This window comes from Sapajus apella, unplaced genomic scaffold (genome assembly GCF_009761245.1).
Source record: "Sapajus apella isolate SASKATOON/1434 unplaced genomic scaffold, GSC_monkey_1.0 scaffold12, whole genome shotgun sequence".
Taxonomy (NCBI): Eukaryota; Metazoa; Chordata; class Mammalia; order Primates; family Cebidae; genus Sapajus; species Sapajus apella.
This window is the reverse complement of record NW_022436952.1, coordinates 32,858,391-32,878,712: the sequence shown is the minus strand read 5'-3', so window position 1 is coordinate 32,878,712 and position 20,322 is coordinate 32,858,391. Positions and strand designations below refer to the sequence as shown.

The 20,322-nt window shown below is 40.2% G+C and overlaps 2 protein-coding genes across 3 annotated transcripts in view; one reads left to right on the top strand and one right to left on the bottom strand.

Moving 5' to 3' along the window:
* Positions 1–12,000, bottom strand: part of CCT6B (chaperonin containing TCP1 subunit 6B) — a 38,854-nt gene extending 26,854 nt beyond the window's left edge. Inside the window, exons 1-5 of one of the 2 annotated variants that reach the window (XM_032280897.1) lie at positions 11,761–12,000; positions 10,049–10,112; positions 9,013–9,147; positions 4,914–5,087; positions 2,517–2,620 (exon numbers count right to left, since the gene is read on the bottom strand). In XM_032280897.1, coding sequence (XP_032136788.1) covers positions 2,517–2,620; positions 4,914–5,087; positions 9,013–9,147; positions 10,049–10,112; positions 11,761–11,897 — 614 coding nt within the window. In that variant the 5' untranslated portion in view covers positions 11,898–12,000. The remainder of the gene's footprint in view (positions 1–2,516; positions 2,621–4,913; positions 5,088–9,012; positions 9,148–10,048; positions 10,113–11,760) is intronic. The other variant, XM_032280898.1, reaches the window with a different exon arrangement.
* A 45-nt stretch (positions 12,001–12,045) lies between these two features.
* ZNF830 (zinc finger protein 830) lies at positions 12,046–13,700 on the top strand. Its single transcript, XM_032280896.1, has one exon. The coding sequence runs from the start codon at positions 12,086–12,088 to the stop codon at positions 13,202–13,204; it is 1,119 nt and encodes a 372-aa protein (XP_032136787.1). The 5' UTR covers positions 12,046–12,085; the 3' UTR covers positions 13,205–13,700.
* The last annotated feature ends 6,622 nt before the right edge of the window (positions 13,701–20,322 follow it).

The window sequence follows — 20,322 nt, the reverse complement described above, 5'->3', positions numbered from 1 at the left end:
AGAAAACCGAACATGGCATGTTTTCACTCATAGGCGGATGATAAACAATGAGAACACTTGGGCATGGGGATGGGAAAAACACTCACAGGGCTAGGCAGTGGGGTGGAGGGGAGACAGCGGTGGGGGCGGGGAAGGATGGGGAGGGATAACACCAGGAGAAACGCCTGATATAGGAGACTGGGGTGGGGTGGGGGGGGCAGGGGATGGAGACAGCAAACCACCATGGCATGTACATACCTATACAACAATCCTGCAGGATGCAGGATGTGCACATGTACCCCAGAGCCCAAATACAATTAAAAAAAAAAAAACCATATGCATCTAATAAGATTGTCTCAAGATGTATAAAGCAAAACTCTCAAAACTAAAGTAAAATATAAACAGGTACACAATAATATTGAAAGATATTAATACATTTCTCTCAGTAATTGACAGAATAAGCAGTCAAAACATCAATAAGGATATAGAAGTTCTAAACAACAGGATTAACAGGATACCTTGATCTTAATGGACATATATATAAAATTGTACCTACTAACTGCAGCATACACTTTTTTCAAGTACATGAAACATTAGCATAACAAAAATTGACTATGCACTGAGCCAGAAAGCAAGTATCAATACATTTCAAAGGAGCAAAATCTCATAGAACATATTCTCTGACCATAATGTAATTAAGCTAGGTATCGGTGATAAGATAACTAAAATTTCCCTATGTATTTTGAAGAAACACACTTCTAGTAGAAATCAGAAAATATTTTAAACTGAAGAAAAATTATGAAATTGTGTAGCAAAACTTGAAGGATGCAGCTAACTAGTACTTTGAGAAAAAGTTAAGATCTTAAGTACTATATTACAAAAGCAGGAGATTGAAAATTAATAACCTAAGTAGCTACTGTAATACAACAGAAGCAGCAAAGAAGTCTCCACAAAATTCCAAAAAAAGTAAATTAAATAATAAAGAGAAAGACACGATGAAACAAAAACAAACAAACCTCTGGCAACAAATTATCAAAAAAGGAAAGGAGGGCATAAACAACACCAGAAAAAAAAATAGTGATACCACTGTAGATCCTACAAATAGGATCCTCATAAAAATGTATGCCCAAAAGGATATTTATCAACATTTTATACCAAAAATTTCAGAGTTAAACAAAATGGATAAACATTACTTACCAAAATGATTCACAAAGTAAGTAGAAAACCTAACTAGTCCTATAGCCATTAAGAAAATCGCATGAATAATCAAAAATCTTCCCATAAAAACTCTTCAAGACAAATCATCAGACTTCTCCAAAATAATTATCAAGGTGAAAAACAATGAGAGGAAGAAAGAACCTACAAATTAACAGAGACTTAAAAGAGTTATCACTTAAGTGCAGTATACAGACTGTGTGTAGATGTTAATCCAAACAAAATTGAAAAAAATCTGAGACAACAATTAGACTATGTGATGGTATTAATGAGTTATCAATTTTTAAGGTGTGATAATGTTTTGTGGATATATTAGGTAAAAGCAGGGGGTTTGTGTTTAATGGATTATATGATATTTACAGGTGGTATGTGATGTCTGGATGTGCTTCAAAATAATCCAAGGTGGGAGGGGGAAAGAAGGAGGGGTATGGTTGAAAAAAGATTGGTTCATATATTGGAAATTGATAAAGATAGCTAACAGGTATGTGGAAGTTCCCTATTCTGTTCTCTCTATATATGTTTACAATTTTGTATAATAGAAAGTTGTTGTTTTTTTTTTTTGAGACGGAGTTTCGCTCTTGTTACCCAGGCTGGAGTGCAATGGCGCGATCTCGGCTCACCGCAACCTCCGCCTCCTGGGTTCAGGCAATTCTCCTGCCTCAGCCTCCTGAGTAGCTGGGATTACAGGCACGCACCACCACACCCAGCTAATTTTTTGTATTTTTAGTAGAGACGGGGTTTCACCATGTTGAGGAGGATGGTCTCGATCTCTTGACCTCGTGATCCACCCGCCTCAGCCTCCCAAAGTGCTGGGATTACAGGCGTGAGCCACCGCGCCCGGCTAATAGAAAGTTTTAAAAGAGTAAATCCAAAACCAACAAGGTACTCCATAATCTGGCCCCTCTTCCCTCATCTCCTCGTCTGTGCTCCAGGCACACTGTAATACCCCAGTCACACTTCTGCCTCAGGACCTTTTCAGGGGTCATTCCTTCTGCTTAGAACCCTCCTGTTCCAGATGTGCACATGTGGCTAGCTCCCTTGTTTCTTCAGACATCTCTTAGCTCTCTAGGTTCTTATCAGAGTGGCCTTCCCTGTCCACTATAAAATCACACACATGATTTTTTTTCCCATTTCAATTAGAAACATAAGCTTCTGGGGGAAAGAAATTCTGTTCCATTTACTCTTAATTCCTATCACCTAGAACAGTGACTTAACACATGTTGAATGAATATATTTACGTTGAATAAAAGTAATGAATTTAATAAAAGAATAAAAAACAAATATTCTAGAACCTATATGTTGTCAAGGTTTATGTAATTTACTTCGTATCTGTTTCTAATTTATGCTTCATCTCCACGATTTCCACCATGAAGAGATCAATAGGGTAACCTGGTCTTCTAACAGCCAAAACAGAATCCACCACAGCCTGAAAGAGAAGTGAATGAGAACAGTAAGTTATTTGGACTACTAAAATAAACCAATGGCCCAAACAATCTGTCACCAGACCAAGGACATAAAAGCCTTCAGGATTCAAAACACAGGGCAAGACCAATATGTGCCACTTTATTGCGGACACAAATAATAACCAATGCCAACAGACACTTTAGAGTCTAGAGAAACTTCAGAGATCATCAGGTCCAAACCTTTTATTTCACAGGTAAGGCAATTGAGATAAGACCTTAAGAAGTTACAGTTTTAAAATATGATCTAACAGCTATTAACAGGGCCAGGACTAGAATTCAGGGCTCCTTAACTGCCAAGTTAACTCTTTCTATCATATGAAGATTATCCAAACTTTTCCACCAAAGGACACCTTAATGGAAAGAAGGAAATGTAATCTAAGGTAATAGCTCCAGTATGCTGCCTATAATAACAGAAAATTTTAAAGTCTCATGTTTCATCATGAAAAGCTTTCATGTCACCCCATAATGTGTTTAGCTCAACATAAAAATAATGTTTTCCCCAAAAATTGTAAAGTAAAATTGACACTCCAGAAAGATATGTCTCATTTATTCTGTAACATATGACCAGGGATATACAATTTAAGAAGCATAGCACATCACATCTTATTGCTTAGCTCAGAAAATGATATAAAAATGATAAATTACTGCAGAAATTAAGAGCTAAGTTATAAGTACCCTAAAATATACATAAAGAAAAAAAACACTATCTTAGAAAGATTTACCTGAGGTGACATAATATTTGATTTTAAAGCCAAATAATGAATTTAAAAAGGCCATTGGACGTGAGAATATTAGTGTTTCTGCAACTCCAAAACAGAATGGGTGCCCTAGTAGCATGAAGATTCTGGGCCATTTGAGTACCCTAACAGCAGAAAACACAGCAGAGCCTTTCTTCTGACTCTGCTCATCAAGAAATTGCCCGATCTTAATCTGTTGGTTTTTTTAATGGTAAGGAGAATTGACCAGAAAGAACTCAGGTATTCCAGTACATTTGGCACTTGTAGTTCTCAAAGTAAATTATTAAGATAGTATTCTGCTTTGCATGTCAATGTCTTGTGAGTTTGTTTCCTCTGAATTTATCATTCCTGGGAAACAAATATATTCAAGTTTCAGAAACTACAAAGCTGAGAAACAATAAAGATACCAAATCATTGCCACCTGTCAAAAGCCTTCCAAAATATCCAGCCAATCTTATCTTTATATAAAATACATTTTTTTCTTGAGACAAAGTTTCACTCTGTCACCAGGCTGGAGTGCAGTGGCATGACCTCAGCTCACTACAACTTCCCAGTCCTGAAGCAATTCTCCTGCCTTAGCCTCCCAAGTAGCTGGGATTACAGGTGCCCGCCACCATGCCCAGCTAATTTTTGTATTTTTAGAAGAGACAGGATTTCATCAGGTTGGCCAGGCTGGTCTCAAACTCCTGACCTCAGGTGATCTGCCCACCTTGGCCTCCCAAAGAGCTGGGATTACAAGTGTGAGCCACCGACGCCCGGCCTATATAACATATATTCTACCTTTAGAAATAAACGAAACACTGGCAGGATGTGGTGGCTCACGCCTGTAATCCCAGCACTTTGGGAGGCCAAGACAGTTGGATCCTTTGAGGTCAGGAGTTTGAGAAAAGCTTGGTTAACATATTGACACTCCATCTCTACTAAAAATACAGAAATTAGCCGGGCGTGGTGGTACGTGCCTGTAATCCCAGCTACTCGGGAGGCTGAGGTAGGAGAATTGCTTGAACCCGGGAGACAGAGGTTGCAATGAGCCGAGATTGCACCCTCCAGCCTGGGTGACAGAGTGAAACTCTGTCTCATAAATAAATAAATAAATAAAAGAAATAAACAAAACAAACACACATTTCTAAGATGTGAATATTAATATATTAATATATCCTATCACTCCCATTTCATTATACTGGTAACCTTATCTACAAGGTACGCTGCTAAAACAACTATCTCATGTGTTACCTCACATAGTAAAACATGGACCTCTAGCTTTAAAAAGACCAGCCAAACCTTTCCCAACTTTCAAGTCACGTTTTTAAAAAGGCCTAGTATGACACTGCTGAAAATTACAAATACTGTTCTGACCACTCAAATCTAGTCTATAGGTAAGCCTATACAATAACTGTCTGTCTTCCATATTTTATGTCTAAAAAACCACATGCAATACTTGATTATCTTACAGAAAAAAGAAAAATATCACCATGCATTAAGCTATACTTGTTCTGAATGCAAAAGTTTAATAACATACCTCTGTTAACACATCAGCCAGTTTAGCATGAACTTTAGTTCGTAATGATGTTCTAGCTACATCTAAGAGGATTTTTCTTTTCATCTCCTTTGTCACTTTAACTTCCTCCAAAACTTCAAGTGCTTTTATCTTTGCAGTTTCAAATCCTTCGGCTATTATTCTAGGGTGCAGGCCCTGTTACATCAACATAAAATTATAAATTATAAAATAAGTCATCCAATGTAAAAGTAACCATCCTGTCTGATTAATATATTATGTCCAAAAAAGTAACTCCCATTAATGCCATGAAATATAAGTGTATGTAATTTGTAAGTCATTTTAGTGCTTCATACTTGAAATGATCTCAAATGTACAGTAAAGCTGCAAGTCTAGTACAAAAAATTACAAAAGTCCTTTTCATTTCCAGAAATTCTGACTGCATTGTTGTTATGTGGTGCCCTTCTGAATGGGTACACAAAAAATGATACTTTTCAATGCAGAGGAAAAGAACCATCATTGCATTGGGAAAAAGTGGCAGACAGAACACTGTGGTGTCTACCACTTCACCAAGTGATCAAAGTTAACATCACAATAATGAGACAGACAGGCATCACATGCCTCCTGATATGATGCATTCAGTAGAACACAACACTTCTGTGGTACTCCTGCCCACAATCTATAACCTGAATTTACTTGAGAAAACAGGCACATCCAAATTGAGGGACTTTCTACAAAATAACTGGCTGGTACTCCTAAAAGTAGCAATATCATGAAGCATAAAAGGTAGCTCAGGAACTAGTCTAGCTTAAAAGATACTAAAGGAACATGACAACTGAATGCAATGCATGAACTTAGATCTTTTTTTTCTGTAAAGAACACCATTAGTACAAGTGGTGAAATTTGAATAGAATGCAAATTAGATAATAGTCATGTATCAATGTGTTGATGTTATTATTAATTTCCTGGTTTTTATAACTATACTGCAATTACATAATTCGCTAGTTTTAATAAATGCACACTGAAATATTTAGATCACGTCTGCAACATACAGTTTAGAAAAGAATATGTACACTGATATTAAGGAAGAGAACAGGGCAGGCAGGGAATGAGAGAAAAATACTTGAAGAATCTGGGTAAAAAGTAAACAGGAATTCTTTGTAGTATGCTTGCAACTTTTCTATAGGTCTAAAATTATGACAAAATTTGATAATAGTATTTTTTGTTCCATAAAATAATACACAAACTTTGTGAAAGCTAGCACTTGGTTTAATTCATTCCCTTACTTCTTTTCTTTACTACAATAATCTTTAAAAGTTGGCACTGAATATCTGTGCTGGACATTTAATCCTCTAGCCACACTATGAAGTGGATATTATTTTTCCTATTTCACAGATGAGGAGACCAAGGGTTAAAGGGATAATGTAATTTGCTTTAGATCACCAAGATAATAAGGAGTGAAACCAGGGTTTAAACCCATGAGACCTGACTCTAGAGCCTGTGTTATTAACCATTTTCAAAAATGTCTTCAAGCTAGGGCCTTACAATCTGCCATCCAGACTATTATGAAAACCTCTCATCTAGACTCCCTTAAAACCATCCCCCAAATATTTAACATGCCAATCTGGGCCAGGCGTGGTGGCTCACACCTGTAATCCCAGCACTTTGGGAGGCTGAGGCGAGTGGACCATGAGGTCAGGAGTTCGAGACCAGCCTGGCCAGCACAGTGAAACCCTGTCTCTACTAAAAAAATAAAATAAAATAAAAAATTAGCCAGACATGGTGACACGCCTGTAATCCCAGCTACTCAGGAGGCTGAGGCAGGAGAATTGCTTGAACCCAGGAGGTGGAGTGAGCCGAGATTGTGCCACTGCACTCCAGCCTGTGAGATGGACAGTGAGACTCCATCGCAAAAAGAAAAAAAGAAAAATGCCAATCTGACCATATTAGTCATTAGTATGTTGCTATGTTTGGTCTGTAATACCACAAGATGAAGTGTAAGCTTCTTGGTTAGCAAACTACACACCCTCTGTGATCTGGCTCCCACTTCCCTCTCCAGCCTCTTCACTACTGTTCACATCACTTGAAATTCCAGCAACACCAAAATGCTTGTAGCTTCATACAACACCATGTTGCTTGTCTTCTCTGTGGCTTTGCTTATTTTGTTCCTTCTGCCTGGAAAGCCATTCTCCTCACCCTTTGCTCTTTTGTCTGGTTCATTCCTCCTCATCCTGAAGATTTAGCCCAGGCCTTCCTTCCTCCAGAGAGTTCTTCCTACTTCATGCTGGTTTAGGATGTCCCTCCAGCCTCAGTGATTCTATCATATACTGTGTCCAGCCCTATCACTGTATGGCCACAGGGTTTCATAATGTCTGTTAGCAACTCATCCTTGCCAGACTCCTTTCTTCCTAACCCCATTCTAATTCGGTTTGGGTATCACTCTCCCACCTGTGCTTTGGAGAAAGCTGATCTTATCACCAGCTGAAGGAGTGGATCTTGATTAGTCTAAGTCAATTCCCTAAAAATTGTTATTGGCTTGGGATGGACATAATACTAAAGTTGGCCCAATCTTACTAAACAAAGGACTTATGAATGGCTTTCTCTTGCACTCTGCCTAATTTCCTCTAACAGTCTTCCTTCCCTCCCCTCCCCGCCCCTTCCCTCTTCTCCCCTTCTTTCCTCCCTCCCTCCCTCTCTCTCTCTCTCTGTCTCTCTGAGACTGGGTCTCACTGTGTCACCTAGTCACCCAGGCTGAAGTACAGTGGTGCAATCATGGTTTACTGCAGCCTCCACCTCCTGGGTTCAGGTGATCCTCCTGCCTCAGCCTCCTGAGTAGCTAGCACCACACATGGCATACCACCAAGCCTAATTTTTTTTTTTTATTATTTCTAAAAACAGGGTCTCACTATGTTTCCCAGGCTGGTCTCAAATTCCTAGGCTAAAGTGATCCTCCTGCCTCAGCCTCCCAAAGTGCTGGGATTACAAGCAGCCAGTCTTACTTTCAAGACAGAAATAATCTAAGGATGAAACAGTGCTGTGAGTGGAAGAGTTAAGAGACAAAGGACCTGTGTACTCAATGACTGAATTTTGTTATCACACAACCTGATGGTCTGTCTTATCTCTCAATTATCTATTATGGGAGATAATCATTTCCTTATTGTTTGAGTTTTAGTCAAGTTGCTTATAGCCAAAAGCATCTTAAGTTGCAAGTACTGAATTAACAGAAAATTCCCAATACTAAACAAACACAAAGAATCATTTTGACCAGGTTATACTTTGCTGAAATGGTCCCTGAGAGAGAGAAAAACTTCAGATATTTCATTAGAGAAAAGTGATAAAATAATGCCAAGGAAAGAATACAAATTGAATAAAGGCACAGAAGTAGAAATGTACATGATGTTTTCAGAGGTGAATGGAGGCATCTGGCTGAAGTAGATGATTTAATAAAGAAAAATGAAACTAGAAAGGGAGGTAAATTCACAAAAAGGAAAACCTTCAATAATTTTTCTCCAGTTGTTTTATAAAGGTAAATAATTTGGTTTCAACTTTATGGCATTTTTTTCTTAATTACCCATGAATACATGGGTGATTTTTTACTGTTTTATGTATTTTAAATATTTCATTTTTAAAAGAGGTATATAATTCCAATAAAAGGCATTATTTTGGCCAAAAAAGTTCATTATTATTTCCATTTATCATTGGCCAAGAATATGTTAATTAAAATTAACTGTCTGGGCCAGGCACAGTGGCTCACAGCTGTAATCCCAGCACTCTGCACGACCAAGGCAGGTGGATCACCTGAGGTCAGGAGCTCGAGACCAGCCTGGCCACCATGGTGAAACCCCATCTCTAATAAAAATATAAAAATTAGCTGGGCATGGTGGCACATGTCTTTAATCCCAGCTATTTGGGAGGCTGAAGCAGGAGAATCGCTTGAACCTGTAGGGCGGAGGTTGCAATGAGCTGAGATCCTGCCACTTCACTCTAGCCTGGGCGACAGAGCTAGACTCCATCTATAAATAAATAAATAAATAAATAACTGTCTAAAACTCAACCATTTTATTAGTTAAAAAAACAACTTGCCATTCAAAAAGAACATATGAATTCTGTGAAATTCTAATACCTCAGAAATGTACAGATCAGCTTGTTTTAATAACTCTCCAATAATTAGAACATTTGAAGTAGTACCATCTCCTGTGACATCATCCTGAGCTGTTGCTACTTTTGCTATCAAGGAAGCTGTTGGATGTTGAATTTGCTGGAAAAAGCAAGCAACAGATTTAAAAAGAGAGGATGAGATAAGGAAGTAGGCCACCAAAAACAAGATAACCTAGAGGTCAGCAGTAAAATTAAAAAATGAAATAAGCTTCATTCTACAAGTTTACAAGTTTTGTATTATCAATACCTAAATGTCAAGTCCAAAATTTTTAAAGTGTGAGGTAACGAAGTCTGAACATTTCATAAATCTTTGCTTCAGAATGTAATGACATTTCTAAAATAAGATTAAATCCTTCAATCTCAAAATGAATACATTTATTAAACTTGCAAAGGATATTTTTATTTTTCTGTGATTACAAAGAACATAAGGCAGTGCCTTTAAAAGATGTTATTAATTTATAAGTATACTCAAGCTATTACATGCACTATACAAAGACATGGAAACAGCAAAAAAAAAAAAAAAAAAAAAAAAAAAAGAAGAAACTTTTTTTTTTTTTTTTGAGACAGCATCTTGCTCTGTCACTCAGGCTGGAGTGCAGTGGCACAATCTCTGTTCATTGCAGCCTTGGCCTCCTTGGCTCAGGTGATCCTCTTACCTCAGCCTCCCAAGTAGCTGGGACTACAGGCACATGCCACCACACCAGGCTAATTTTTTTTTTTTTTTTTTTTTTTTTTGAGATGGGTTTCACCATGTTGCCCAGGCTGGTCTTGAACTCCTGGACTCAAGCAATTCACCCATCTCAGCTTCCCAAGGTGTTGGGATTACAGGAGTGAGCCACCACACGCAGCCAAAAAGTCATTTTTTATTGAGGTCTAATTCAACAAGCATATCTCAAGACTGCAGTATTTAGCTGACAGTCTTGGCTTTAAAGATATACAAATTCTACTATGCTTCTAATTAAGGCTTATTACAGTTTATTAAGTCAGCAGCATCAACTCACCATCTCATGGAGCAGCACATTGCCATCTTTGGTGAGTTTGATGTCACCTGCACCAGAAACAAGCCTGTTCAGAGAGCAATGATGTTAACTTCACTTGGTAGAGTCAATCAAGACACTCCCAGAGCTTGCCACTTCATTATCCTTAATAGAGGGAACTGGGCTTGGAAAACTTCTACTGTATCATGGGAATATGCCATGGTAATTACCACCATTTGCAGCTCACAGAATGATTTCTCCCCAAATGGACAGCTTATGGCAATTTCATTCAAAATGGAGCATTTACAGGTTTAAAGATAAAAGCAGTTGATGAGTTATGAACAGTGGGTTGGTCAAAGAATACTCAGAAGTCTACAAAGCACAAATTTGCAAATTTTCTGCAGGCTTATTTTGGTGAATGTTTTCATTCTTCCAGTCGTCACTCAATGTAGCTTCCCTCATCCCTGCATTTATTAGATCGCCAAGTTCTATCAATTCTACTACCTAAATATCTCTTGATTCTGCCCCCTTCTCTCCATCTCCACTGTCATCATCATCTCTACCCTGGATGACATCCAGATATCTCCAAACTTAAATATACCCTCCTATATCCTCCACACATTTTTCTTTCTAAAAGGCAATGTGATTCAGTTAGTTCCCTGATCAAAAGTCCTCCAATGATTTTTATGTTTTCCATCATTTTCAAGTTAAAATCCAAACATAGCAATGGCATACTTGACTTTTCCCAATCTCGTTTATGTCTGTCTTCCCTGCCTCATCTACTTTCCCACAAACAAATCTTCTGGTTCCCTTAATACACCATGTTTTGTTTCTGTTGGATTTGCATCCTTGGTCTTTCTTATTCCTCAAATTACCCTCTGCCCAGAAGGCCTTTACTCCCTCTTCCAACTAGTGAACTCTTACTCTTCTTTCAAGACTCTGATAAAACATTGTTAGTTAAGACGCTTTTCCTTCTGCCATCAGTAATTAGACACTTTCCTCGGAATAATCATATGCATCTATATATAATTAGCACATCCGACTCTACCACATCTATCTCTACCACACCTTTTTTAGAACAGAACCTGTATCTTGATCATTTCTGTGTCCCAGCAGCTAGTACCTAAGTGACTTCTTCTACCATTAATTTATTTTGTTCATTACTATGACGATGTGTCTCTCCTCTTATACCCTTTTGCCCTCACTGGTCTCTTTTCCTCACTCTTGTCTAGAGAAAATGGTGCTTAATATATACTGAAGAGATAAATAGATATGAAGAACCCTAGGCACGGCAACTTGGATTTGACCCCAGGCCGCCTTCCTGGCTCCAAACCCTGTGCCCTCTCCACTACAATACATTTACCATACAAAAATAAAACAAAAATAACTACCTGTTTAATTTATGAACTAAGGGTATGTAGTTTTAAAGAGCAGAGGAGTTAAATGCTTTATGTTTTCAATGAGACACTAAATTCACTGACTTTCTAACTGCATATGAACCTTGAAGAAAAATTGGGGGTCGGGGGGGTCATAGCTTCACCCCTTGGACCTTCTATTAAGGGAGGCTTTTCTCCTCCACCCGCACCAGGCGAGAGATACCCTCAGGTCAGTGATGAGAATGAGGGAAATCAAGCTCGCAAGAACTTCCATATGGCTCCGTGGACGCCTGCCTCAGAGGGCGCCAGGACACCCAACAAGCCCCAACCGCCTAACGGCCGCTCCATCCGCCATCTCACATTTTCATGGTGCCTTTAGGACCCAAGTTGGTCCTCAGCACATCCTGCAGCCCTCGGGCGGCGCATATATTGACGGCCAAGGCTGCCTGGGCCCGCGCCACCTCAGCCTTGGAGTTTACGGCCTTTATCGCAGCCATAGCCTAATCGTTCAGGGCGAAAAAAAACAACACACATGCACACACGAGCCTTAGTGGCGATTCTAAGTAAAAACCCGAACGCCACGCCACGCTCACTTGAGCCTCGGCCAATCACCGCCCTGACAAGAAGTGACGTTATCATACCTCGCCGGACGGAAGCCGGACTCGCTTTGGGTCTGGTCGCCAAGATGGCGTTCTCCGCCTCCGCTGGGACTCCGGCTGGGAAGCGAGTGGTAAATCAGGAAGAACTGCGGCGGTTAATGAAGGAGAAGCAGCGTCTGAGCACTAACCGGAAACGGATAGAATCTCCATTCGCTAAGTACAACCGTTTGGGGCAGCTGAGTTGCGTCCTGTGTAACACCCCGGTTAAGAGTGAGCTTCTGTGGCAGACTCACGTCCTGGGAAAGCAGCACCGAGAGAAAGTAACCGAGCTGAAAGGCGCGAAGGAAGCCAGCCAGGGTCCTTCCGCCAGCCCAGCGCCTCAGTCCGTCAAGAGAAAAGCGCCAGACGCAGACGGCCAAGATACCAAGAGAACGAAGGCCACCTTGGTGCCTCAGGTACAGCCCTCCACGTCTGCGTTGCCCACCAACTTTGACAAAATAGGAAAGGAGTCCATTAGAGCGACACCCACTAAGCCTTCAGGACTCAGTTTACTCCCCGATTATGAAGATGAGGAGGAGGAGGAGGAACAGGAAGAAGGAGGTGGAGAAAGAAAAAGCGGGGACGCCAGCAAGTTGCTGTGCGACGCACAGGGCAAGGAACACTCAGTTTCCTCTTCGCGGGAGGTAACAAGTAGTGTGCTGCCAGACGATTTCTTTAATAATAATCCTCCCAAGGCCCCCATAATTCCTCATTCAGGGTCAATTGAGAAAGCAGAAATCCATGAAAAGGTGGTGGAAAGGAGAGAAAACACCGCGGAAGCGTTACCGGAAGGTTTTTTTGACGACCCTGAGGTAGATGCAAGAGTACGAAAGGTTGATGCCCCTAAAGATCAGATGGACAAAGAGTGGGACGAATTTCAAAAAGCCATGAGGCAGGTCAACACTATTTCCGAAGCCATAGTTGCCGAAGAGGATGAGGAGGGACGGTTGGACCGTCAGATTGGGGAGATCGATGAGCAGATAGAGTGTTACCGACGGGTGGAAAAGCTACGGAATCGCCAGGATGAAATAAAAAATAAACTTAAAGAAATCCTGACCATAAAAGAATTGCAGAAAAAAGAAGAAGAGAATGCCGACAGCGATGATGAGGGGGAACTACAGGACTTGTTGTCTCAGGATTGGAGGGTGAAAGGGGCATTGTTATAAGGTTTTAGAGACCTAAGGTTTCTAACAGCCTCTGCTATTGTATAAAAAGTGCTGTCTCAATAGCTTATCGGTTACATGCCTAGAGATTTGGGCACCTGGATTGCTAACTGTATTGTTGAGATAAAATGAGCTACAGCACTTTGGTAAATTTGTGTACAATGTTTTTGAGGTAAAGTTTTTGAAATTTCTGAAGTGTTATATACCAAAATGCCAACTTTTCCACAACAGGCTTAACTGAATAATTTTGTTGTAAAATCTGTAAATTGTAAATATTGTACGTAGTTAAATCTATATTAAGTAATTCTGTTTTGAATTTTTTTAATTAATAGAAGTCAGATCAACCGGCAAACTTTTAGATGAATGCTCAATGCGGTATTTGAGATGTATGTATCTACTTCTGAACCCTAAATCAAGTTGAAAAGGTTGGTTTTCTTGTTTCTTTGGTTTTTGTTTGGTTTTTTAGAACATAAATACATAAGTCATTGTAGGTTAATCAGTTCTCTTAGTATGCTGGGTTTTTTTTAAAACATCGAGAAGAATATATGCCAAACATTATCAGCCTCCCTAAACCAAAGTTTCTTTTGACTAGATCAGTGATGGTCAGATGTGGTTGCATGGAGAATCACCTATGAGGCATTAAAATAAATTCAAGTGCTTGAGGCCTTCCCCTTCAATAAATCAGAGATGGGGCCCAGGCAACTGGGTTTTTTAAAGCTCCCAGGTTATTCTAATATATGCCAAAGTTGGAGAATGCCCTAAATCTAGAACCCATTTATATTTTTCAGGTTTTTATTTAACACATTCCATAAATTTGCTGTTTCTTGAATGAAGGAAGTATTATCTTTTATTTGTTTCATCCAGTCTTAAATTTCATTATCTTTGGTAAATTAGGGTCCTTATTTGCAGGTCCTATCTGTTGTAGAAAGAATATTTAAGTTGTCTTTCCAGCAGTAACAGTTGGCCTTGCTGGTCATTGATAGTTTAAATCACTCCTTCCTTTAGAGATTGAGGTATTCAAATAAGAAAAGGGAATTTACGGTGTCTGGAGTAAAAATGCATACAGCATATCTGAATAAAAGTGAGCAGTAATAATAGATAAGACCTATATAGCTCTTAGTGTGGGCCAGGCATTGTTCTAAGTGCTATACATAAATTAATCTAGTTTCCCTAAATTCCTTTTTTATGGAGAGGAGTGCCAAGAGATAAGGTTTGAAAAGCCTTGAATGCTGAGTGAAAGCTTTTTGTGAAGTTCATATGAAAATAAACTGGAGGTTTTGAGTGAAGAATTACATCTGCAAAGAAATGTGGAACATTAACAGTATATAGAATGGAATGAACACAGAGAGGGTAGAAGGAAGCTAAGAGCTGTTTGAAAACTATTTTCAAAAGTGAGCTGACAAGACTGATTAGCTGTAGATTGGGAGAAAAGGAATAGAAGTGAAAGAATTTCATAGGAATGGCTAAATTTTAGTGACAAGAAGTGGAAGAAGAAAAACAGGAGGGCTAAGTATGGGATTCAAGATTTTGTTTGTATTTAGTGTCAGCACCTAAAAGAAGTTATCTAACACTTACTGAACAGTTGCTGTGTGCCACAAATTATTATTAATAATTGTCCTACTTCCTTTGGCAGTCTTCCTCCTTGAGCTGCTAGCTGATAAGTGATAGCAACTTCAATTTGATGAGATAGCCTGCTTGCCTCAAATGTGTGAACCCACTCTTACTCTGAATTTTCCTCCCCTTCATTCATCACTATTACTCCAGCAAGAAAGTGCAAATATGGGTTTGACTGGTGGGCCCAGTACTGCCTTGGCTAACAATCTAGTGGAGCACTATCCACTAAAGATACAATGTGACTGGGTGTAGTGGCTCATGCCTATAATCCTAGCACTTTGGGAGAACAAGACAGGTGGATCACTTGAGCTCAGAAGTTCAAGACCAGCCTGGGCAACATGGTGAAACCCATCTCTATAAAAAATACAAAAAAATTAGCCAGGCATGGTGGCCAGCACTTGTAATCCTAGCTACCTGGGAGACTGAGGTGGGAGGATCACCTGTGCCAAGGGAGGTGGAGGCTACAGTGAGCTGTGATTGTGCCACTGCACTCCAGCATGGGTGACAGACTAAGACCCTGTCTCAAAAAATAAATATATATATATATAATGCAAGACATAGGTAAATTTTACATTTTCTTTTTCTCTATACACGATTTTTTTTGGGACGGAGTTTCGCTCTTGTTACCCAGGCTGGAGTGCAATGGCGCGATCTCGGCTCACCGCAACCTCCGCCTCCTGGGTTCAGGCAATTCTGCCTCAGCCTCCTGAGTAGCTGGGACTACAGGCACGCGCCACCATGCCCAGCTGATTTTTTTGTATTTTTAGTAGAGACGGGGTTTCACCATGTTGACCAGGATGGTCTCGATCTCTTGACCTCGTGATCCACCCGCCTCGGCCTCCCAAAGTGCTGGGATTACAGGCTTGAGCCACCGCGCCCGGCTAATTTTACATTTTCTAGTAGTCAAAAAGAAGTGAAAGTTTTAATGTACTTTATTTCATCTATGACCAGAATACTAATGCTTTAATATGTAATCAATATTTAAAGATTATTAGATTTTTTTTTAACTACATTTTTGAAATCTAGGTGTATCTAACAGCACACCTCAGTTTAGACTGGCCACACTTAAAGTACTCAATAGCCATATGTGACTAGTGGCTACTATAGAGAACAGCATAGAACTAAAGAGAAAGGTATCCAGGTGAAAAGATAAAACATGCTCAGGAGGTAGTGAGCATCCAATTTAACTAGAGCAGAGGGTTTACTCCTGGCAACAGTGGGAATGATGATTGAAAAGGTAGATTAGGAGGACCTTGAATGCTAAGGTCTAAGGAATTTCAACTTTCTCTAAGTTAACAATTTATCCTTGAAGTTTGAATCCTTAATTGTAACACAGTCAAAGAAGAGCTTAAGTGCCAGCTGTGTGTTACTACTCATGTGAACCCTCGTTGGGCTTTTAGGAAGGCCAAAAAGCCCTTAAAATCTGATCTCAATGCTCTGTATTCCAGAGCAGTTGAAATGGGGCCCTGACCATAATCAGTGCTCAATGAATCCTTGTTGAATTTGAGGTCAGAATAAACAGCTACAGCAACAAGTGCATCTTTCCTGATCCACATATACATTGGAAAGCTCCATTATTATACCAACTCTGAGCTAAGTCAAATAGGTTTTGGCATTTAACTGAATCAGGGTTCCTAAATTGTAAGAATTGGTCCCAAGGACTCCTTCCAGTCACATCTCTTTTTAGAAAGTCCCCTAATTCAGCAGTCATCACAATATAGAAGTGTAAATGCTATAAAGGTATCTTCTCACCCAACTTCACTTACCAATTTAAATCAGTACCCCTAACTTGGAAGAAGGAAAAAAAAATGCTGATGCAACTAGCCTTCAAGTGTATATTTGTCCAGTGCCTTAAAATTTGCTATTTAATGATGGAAGTAATGATTGCTTTTCACACACCAGGGGACAAAATAGGCCATTGAATTAAAATTGCAGGAGAAAATGTAATTTAGGCCTAAAATCTTTAATAGTAACAATCACTAGATTAGTGTGTAGTAATGGAAAGAACCATGGAATTGGAACAGAAGACTTGCATTCAAGTTTCCACTCTACCTTTTTTTTTTTTTTTTTCAGACGGAGTCTCGAACTGTCACCCGGGCTGGAGTGCAATGGTGCTGCAACCTCCACCTCCCAGATTTATATGATTGTCCTGCCTCAGCCTCCCAAGTAGCTTGGATTACAGGTGCACACCACCACACCCTTGTGTTGGCCAGACTGGTCTTGAACTCCTGACCTCATGATCTGCCTGCCTTGGCCTCCCAAAGTGCTGGGATTACAGGCCTGAGCCACAGTGCCCAGCTTCCATTACTTTTTAATGGTTCATGAGCTTGACCAAGTCACCTCTGTGAACTTTAGTTTGCTCCAGGGGTATGGTGAGAGTCCACCGAGACATGGGCTTTCTGATGAACACAGAATGGAGGGTCTTAATGGAAATGGGTGTTTCCTGTCAAAGAAGCACCAATTGGCTAGCTATTTGGCTAGATGTTGTGCCAAGGGTTTGAGTAAATATGGGAATGGTGACTAGATAGATAACCTTAGATTGCTTTTTAATACTAATAGTCTATTAGCCTGTATGATACCAGGAGTATAGAAGATTTAAATTTGAACAAGGCTGGGCTGGGTAGCTCACACCTGTAATCCCCACACTTTTGGAGACTGAGGTGGGTGGATCACCTGAGGTCCAGGAGTTTGAGACCAGCCTGGCCAACAGATAGTGAAAACCCATCTCTACTAAAAAAAAATTAGCTGGGCGTGGTGGCACACACCTGTAGTCCCAGCTACTTGGGAAGCTGAGATGGGACAATTGCTTGAACCCGGGAGGTGGAGGTTGCAGTGAGCTGAGATCACACCAATGCACTCCAGCCTGGGCAACAGAATAAGACTTCATCTCTTAAAAAGAAAAAAAAAAAGTTTGAACAGAGAAAAAAAAAATCCCAGAACTCCCCACATTCAATTTTATATCTACATTTCCTGCCTTAGTGATCACATCCATTCCTATGGCTTTAAATATCAACTATGTACTGAAGATTCCCAATTTATATCTCCAACCTTGGCCTTCCTCCTAAGTTTCTGGCTCAGCTAAGTACCTACCTAACATTCCACTTCGAGGTTTAATAGGTGTCCAGAATATAAAAACTCTCAAACAGAGCTTTGATTTTCTTCCCAAACCTGTACTCCTCAGGCTTGTCTCAGTAAATGGCACCACTACCCACCCAGGTGCTCAAGGCAAACCCTGGGGGTCATCCTTCATTCTCTTTCCTTTCCCTCAAATCTAATGCACTAGTTAAGTCCTATCCATTCTACCTCTAGAATATGCCTAAAATCTGTCCACTTCTTTCTTAACTGGCCCTAGCCACCAACATCTCTTTCATTCATTGTTGCCTTTCCCCCAACCCTCATCACAATCTATTCTCACAAAGTAGTCAGAATGATCTTAAAATTTTTGATCAAGTCACTCTATCATTTAAAACCCTTCATTATATGCTTCCATCACACTTGGGGGGGGGGGAAATATCCAAGCCCTTAATAAGCCCACATGGTATTCAGGGGCTGCTAATTCAAATGTCTACTACTTACCAACTGATGACACTAAGCCCCATTAAAGTGGGGTGGAAGGGGACAGGAGATCATAACTGCTCTATGTAGAAAGCAATTGTTATTTGGGAATAATGGCCTGGTATAGTGGCATGACCTGTTTTTTTTTGTTTAAGAGAAATTGCAAGTCAGGATTGTTTTTTAGTAAAATATGAAAACACTGCAGGCTGAGTGTGACCTGTGGGCCTCCACCTTGTGACATACGTCTGACTTTATCTACTATACACTTCCCCTTAATTCTCTATGTCCCAGTTCACTGGCTAGCTTTCTAGCCCTCAGATGTGGCATTTCAGGGCTTGTGCCCTCGTGGTTTTCTCTGCTTGGAATGCAACTTCAGAGAGCATGGCAGTCTTCTCAGCCATTCAGTTCTCAGCTCTAAAGTCCCTTTCTCAGATGGCATAAATAGCCACCTCCTATCACTCTATCACAATACTTTATGAATTCACTAAACTTGTGACTATCTTAAGTTAGCTTGTTTATTTGTATCTAAGTTAACATCTCTCCCCACTACAATGTAAACTCCATGAGAGCAGGGAGCTTGTCTGTCTTAGCTGCAACCTAAAATAATGTCAGGCACTAACAGGGCTCCGTAAACACCTGTTGAATGAATAATACCCATATAGCTAGAAGTTGCTTGGGAAAGTGGCAAAAAGATCAAGCTGACTACAGAAATGAGAACCAGAACAAAAGTCAGTCAGCAGCTTGAACAGAGGGCTGAGATACTTTTTTCCTACTGTGTGTCTTCCCTACTTCTCTGGAACATGAAGCCATTACCTATTCTGAGGAGGGCAAGGAGGTATGCACAACAACCTCTAGGGTGCAATAGGCCACCTTCACAGTTAGCAACTGACAGGAATTCCTCATAGCACCAAATAGGCAAAGAAGGACCTCCATATGTCAGTGGGAGTTCTTGGGCAGCCTTGATACCAGGAGGAAGAAAGTAACTCAGTGACAGGGCAAGATCACAGACCCAGCAAGCACTCACTGCCCCCAGCCACGCTCAGCCCTCACCATTGCGTTTGGCTTGCCCCTTGTCTCTTGGCAGTCAAAGCCTTTCAGAGTGAATCTATGCACTCAGCCATCCTTCACTATAAGTACTCCAGAGTCTCTCGGAGGAGGAAAGCAGCTCCATCTGGCTGGATCTCCATTTTGCTAGCAGCATTCAGTGATCCTCAAGCACACTGGGTAGGTAGGCGTCATCTTTAGGGGAATGAGGAGGCCCACAGGAGGTTGTTGATGATGGTGGCGTTTGTTGTTTTCATTGTTATGTATATTGTTTCTTTGCTTGTTGTTTTGCCAAGTGTACTTATAAGGTAGTATCAATCAAGCCAGCTGATCGGGTTATTAATAATAGCTACCATTGACTGGATACCTACCATGTGGGTGGCACTATGCTAGGGCTTGATACACACCATCTCACATCCTCACAATCCTGTAAAGTATATGAAATCTTCATTTTACAGATGAGGAAACTGAGGCTCTGAAGTGAAGCAACTTACTCAAGGCAACAATCTCAAACCCCTTGTTCTTCCCACTATTACACTGCATCATTATTATTTAATATTAATATATACTTGCATAGAGTATTTTTTACTCACCAATTGATATGGGTTGGCTGTGTCCCCACCCAAATCTCATCTTGAATTCCCACTTGTTACGGGAGGGACCCAGTGGGAGATAACAATCATGGCGACAAGTCTTTCCTATGCTGTTTTCATGATACTGAGTAAGTCTTAGGAAATCTAATGGTTTTATAAAGAGGAATTCCCCTGCACAAGTTCTCTGTCTTTGCCTGCTGCCCATCCATGTAAGATGTGACTTGCTCTTCCTTGCCTTCCACCATGATTGTGAGGCCTCCCCAGCCATGTGGAACTGTAAGTCCCTTAAACCTCTTTCTTTTGTAAATTGCCCAG